The sequence below is a fragment of the Brassica oleracea genome, chromosome C3 (assembly GCF_000695525.1).
Source record: "Brassica oleracea var. oleracea cultivar TO1000 chromosome C3, BOL, whole genome shotgun sequence".
Lineage (NCBI taxonomy): Eukaryota > Viridiplantae > Streptophyta > Magnoliopsida > Brassicales > Brassicaceae > Brassica > Brassica oleracea.
The window spans coordinates 53378703-53383144 of record NC_027750.1 but is presented as its reverse complement, the minus strand read 5'-3'; the positions used below and the strand labels follow the sequence as shown (position 1 = coordinate 53383144).

The 4442-nt window shown below is 32.2% G+C and overlaps 1 protein-coding gene across 2 annotated transcripts; it reads right to left on the bottom strand.

Annotated features, from left to right (window-relative positions):
- Nucleotides 1–985: 985 nt before the first annotated feature.
- Nucleotides 986–3607, bottom strand: LOC106332390 (B-box zinc finger protein 19). Of its 2 annotated transcripts, XM_013770858.1 has the most exons (8): nucleotides 3265–3607; nucleotides 2757–2859; nucleotides 2538–2634; nucleotides 2330–2445; nucleotides 2095–2256; nucleotides 1924–2002; nucleotides 1723–1840; nucleotides 986–1107 (listed from the first exon to the last, which is right to left on the bottom strand). In XM_013770858.1, the coding sequence occupies exons 3-6, from the start codon at nucleotides 2626–2628 to the stop codon at nucleotides 1928–1930; spliced, it is 444 nt and encodes a 147-aa protein (XP_013626312.1). In that variant the 5' UTR covers nucleotides 2629–2634; nucleotides 2757–2859; nucleotides 3265–3607; the 3' UTR covers nucleotides 986–1107; nucleotides 1723–1840; nucleotides 1924–1927. The 2 variants fall into 2 exon arrangements, with proteins under 2 accessions (XP_013626312.1, XP_013626311.1); XM_013770857.1 differs by lacking the exon at nucleotides 2757–2859 and having other exon boundaries at nucleotides 987–1107.
- Nucleotides 3608–4442: the final 835 nt, after the last annotated feature.

Here is a 4442-nt window from a genome sequence, read left to right as displayed (position 1 = left end):
CAAAACGCATTTTCCCGCAAAAACGTGTTTTCCCGCCAAAACGCATTTTCCCGCAAAAATGTATTTTCTCGCCAAAAAGCATTTTCCGCGAAACCCGAAAAAAGATGTTTTCATGCCAAAACTACAAAAACGTGTTTTCACGCCAAAACCGCAAAAACATGTTTTCCCGCCAAAACCGTAAAACGTGGTTTCCCGCCAAAACCGTAAAATGTGGTTTCTCGCCAAAACCAAAAATTGTTGTTTTCCTACCAAAACCGAAAAATCTTGTTTTCCCGCCAAAATCGAAAATCTCGTTTTCCCGCCAAAACTTGTTTTCACACCAAAACCACAAAACATGTTCTCGCCGAAACCGAAAATTGTATTTTTCCGCCAAAACCAAAAAAAATCTCGTTTTCCCGCCAAAACCGAGAAATCTCGTTTTCCCGCTTAAACCGAAAAATCTCGTTTTCCCGCCAAAACCGCAAAATGTGTTTTCCCGCCAAAAACATATTTTTCCACCAAAACCGCAAAAACCGAAAATTGTATTTTCCCACCAAAATCGAAAAATCACGTTTTCCCGTCAAAATCGAAAAATCTTGTTTTCCCGTTGAAACAAAAAAATCTTGCTTTCCGCCAAAACCGAAGTTACAGTCGGTTTATTATTAATACTCTTTTTAGTTTGAAACTCTAAAGTTTTTTTTCAAATACATGTTTATCATTTTTTTTGTTTATTAGAAGTTATTATTATAGTAAAGTTTTAACATATGATTAAATCAGCACAAGAGTATTTTGGTAATTTGTTTACTAAACTCATTTAGTGGAAATGAAAATAAAGAAACAAATATAAGATCCATTTAGATGATTCATCTAGATGAGCTATCCGGATAGAGAAACAAACACTTATAAAAATCTGAATGGATCATCTGGATAGATCATACAAATGAATCATTTGGATGGAGACGAAAGATACCGAAACGAACGGCCCCATACTCGTCATAAATTTCTAATATGTTGCCATGGTTTCTTACATAATCGATTTGGCTTATATTTTTCCTAATTGGTCTAATATAGTATTCCAAAATAGTTTTAATAATAAGAAAAATGAAAATAAATAAGTTACTGAGAAATCTATACTATTAAAGCAGGATCCTATTGTCATAATTACCTTAGGGGCATGTTTCCTTCACTAACATTGCATGTTTCATTAAGGGCAATTAAGTAATATTAATAACAAATCTATATTGGGTCATTATTTTTGGATCCAGCCCAAATCAAATCTCTCTTGGGCCATTTAGGCCTATTAAAAAATCAGATTCAATTCTCACCTTTTTTTTTTTCCTTTGGACCATTGAGTCCAAGTTCAAATAATTTTTTTTCAACGATTCTTAATTATTATTATTTTTTTCTTAATATAATTTAAGCATTCATAAAAATAATTGAATTTTTTTATTGAAAAGTATAAATCTTTATTAAAAGTATATAATTTTTTAATTAAAATATTAACCCCATAATAAAATTAATTTATCAGAGTTATACCAACTTAATTCATTAAAAAAATAAAGTTTAATTTTTTTAACATAAATAGTCATTTAAAATGAAATACGATAAATAAAGATAAAATTTTTAAGTCTTTTATAAAATAAAACACAAATATATGAAAATGTGACATTTACTAAATATTTGTCAATTGAAAAAAAAAACAAAAATAAACCCGCGCTTTGAAAGCGCGGGTCAAAATCTAGTTTCAGATTATATTAGCTTTTACATTCATGTGAGCCCTTTCCTTTAAACTAAGATAATTCACAAACAAGACAAGCCTTTCTTCTTTCTTCAACAACAAAGCTTCCCATACACCGAAACTCTGCAACAATCATGGAATCAAACAAAGAAATGGAAAACAAAACATAAAATCTTTTTACCATCTTTCTTAAAATTCACTCTTACCTTATCACTTCTCAGACTCTCGTTTAAAGGGTCCAACACCTGCAGGCTCGTGATTGTTCGTGTTATTTACATCGATACCCTGGTCACTCATTTAAGAAATAAAACATATTGAGAAGATAATTTTTTAAAAAAGAATTTATCTATAGATAGATTAGAGAAAGATAAAAGTACTTGGTTATTTGATGATGGTTCATGTACTCTCTGCGGGTTAGCATTTAGATCAATCATTTCATCGTCAGTCTTGCCATTAGCTTCACCGTTTGCACTTGCAGAGACTCTTTGGTTTTGCATATTGTCTCTAGCGTTGTTTTGTTTAGGCCTGTCCCCTGGAAACTACAAAGAAGAAGGACAAACAAAATGACTAAAAATGATAGTGAGAGAAGCAAAAAAAGAGTTGAATACAAACCTCTATCCTCTGTCTGAGCAAAAGAAACCGCCCGTGCGTTCGCTTGCCACCAACATGTACTACCATGTCACATTGCAGACAAAGCGAACTACCGTCTATCTCACAGTAAAAGAAGGCTGCCGAGAAGAACCAAGAAAGAATGAGACCTATGCAAAAACACTTGAAACATGGTTGTGGAAAGTTTTAAAGCAAAGTAAATCACATATACCAGGTGCATTTTCGCATATATCGCAGCAAGGGGCATTGCTTGGTTCGGCTAAACCTACACGTACATGCCGACTAGCTAGCTTATTGCACATATGTACCTGAAAAACATATTACAGTGTTTGGAATCAAGACAATCTATTTTGATCAAAAATAAAATCTACTCAGAGCTATTGCAATAAAAAAAACAGCTAATGACTCGAGAAGGACTGTAAAATGTTACCCTTATTAAGAGTCACCTAACTGATGTAAGGACAAAGAGCTATATTCTTTCTCCACAAGCTATGCTAAATAGTAAATACATACTTTGGGGACAAAACCCTTCCCTGCCAATATACATCACATAGTAGAATCATTGAGACCCCAGCAGCAAATACTTTAAATCTCATGTAATCAGACATGAATTCATCTTAATGAGAAAGCAATACAAAAGATTTAAACTTTTTTCAGGTTTTCATAATCCATTCTTCTTTAGAAAGCAATCTAGTTAAAAGTCCAAGGACCAAATCTCACAATCCTTCATAACAAAGTTGTCTACTTTCTTCGCTCGTTGATAAAAGTCTTAATATATACAAGGAAAGGAGAAACACAAGATCTCGAGATCAGCTGACATGATCCCATGCATATAGATTAATAGATAACAAAGACTCCATCTTTCAGAACCCATCATAGAGCACTATCAATACACACAAGACACAAAAACTTTTTTTAAAAAGAAGAGAATTACTTACTTTTTCATCGCAGGGGCGGCAAAGGGCAGCTTCATCGGCGGCGCAGAAGACGATAGCGGCTGCGTTCTCGCATGCATCGCACAAAATCCGCATCTTTAAGCTCCAACAGTCGTTTTCTCGCTCTACAATGAATCACACCTTCAATACAGACTACAGAGCACAGGTTACGATTGATAGAGATGAAGTGGTCTGATTAGTTAATGAAGAAGCAGATTAAGGGATGGGATAAGGATAACACGTTGGTATCAAGCAAGGAAGGAGGAAGAAGAAGAAGAAGAAGATTTGTCAAAAAAAAAAAGGGAAGAAGAAGAAGATGGAGGAGGAGAAAAGAAAGAAACTTATACGAATATTTTATCCCTCCTTTTATAACCTTTCTACGATGGAGGAGAAAGAAACCAGAAGAGACAGAACCAAATCCCACGCGCCATGAATATCAACTGTTTATTACTTACTGCTTTTAGTAATTTGTCAAATTTTCTTGAAGTACAAAAATTATAGAAATAGTAATCGCCTAACAAGAGTGTAATAATCTCTATTATTAAAAGAGAAGTATACATTAAAAAATACCTCTAAGTTTTTTAACTTATTTACATTTCCATGTCACTGGGAATTAAATTAAACTATCTATTTTAATATTTGTTTTTTCCAGTTAAATTAATGAGTTTTTTTTAATCAAATTTAAATTTAATGTCATTAAATAAACCTACCTATTTTAATGCTTGTCTTTTCCAGTTAAATCAATGAGTTTTCCTTAATCAAATTTAAACTTAATGTCATTAAATGAACCTAAAAATATATCATATTTAACGTAGCTTATTACGTACGAGTACGGCCCAATAATGAACTTGAATTTTATTTTTACGAAAACGTGAATCACTTGACTTATGTAATATTTAAAATTTATTAACTACAATATAACAAATGCATATAACCTACCTATACTTTAGTTTGAAATGATCATGTTCAAGTTTTATATAGTCAACTTACATCATGCATCGATCGATGTACAATATTCAAACCACCTATAGTTTTCGTTTTCTTCATAGGATTTATCAACCAACCAATCATCCCATTGGTTTTCTAATCTTTATAAAAAACAAATCAATAAATACAAACTCAAAATCCAATATCTTCTATTAATCAAAACAAAATATCTTCAATGTCGTATCTTTAATGTA

Excerpts from the sequence above, each read along its gene's own strand:
- LOC106332390 (XM_013770857.1), bottom strand. The coding sequence starts at position 3,357 with ATGCGGATTTTGTGCGATGCATGCGAGAACGCAGCCGCTATCGTCTTC. Across the intron at positions 2,446-2,537 it reads TATATGCGAAAATGCACCTG|CCTTCTTTTACTGTGAGATA; the intron begins GTATATGTGATT and ends TCTTCTCGGCAG. Across the intron at positions 2,257-2,329 it reads TGCTCAGACAGAGGATAGAG|TTTCCAGGGGACAGGCCTAA; the intron begins GTTTGTATTCAA and ends TCTTCTTTGTAG.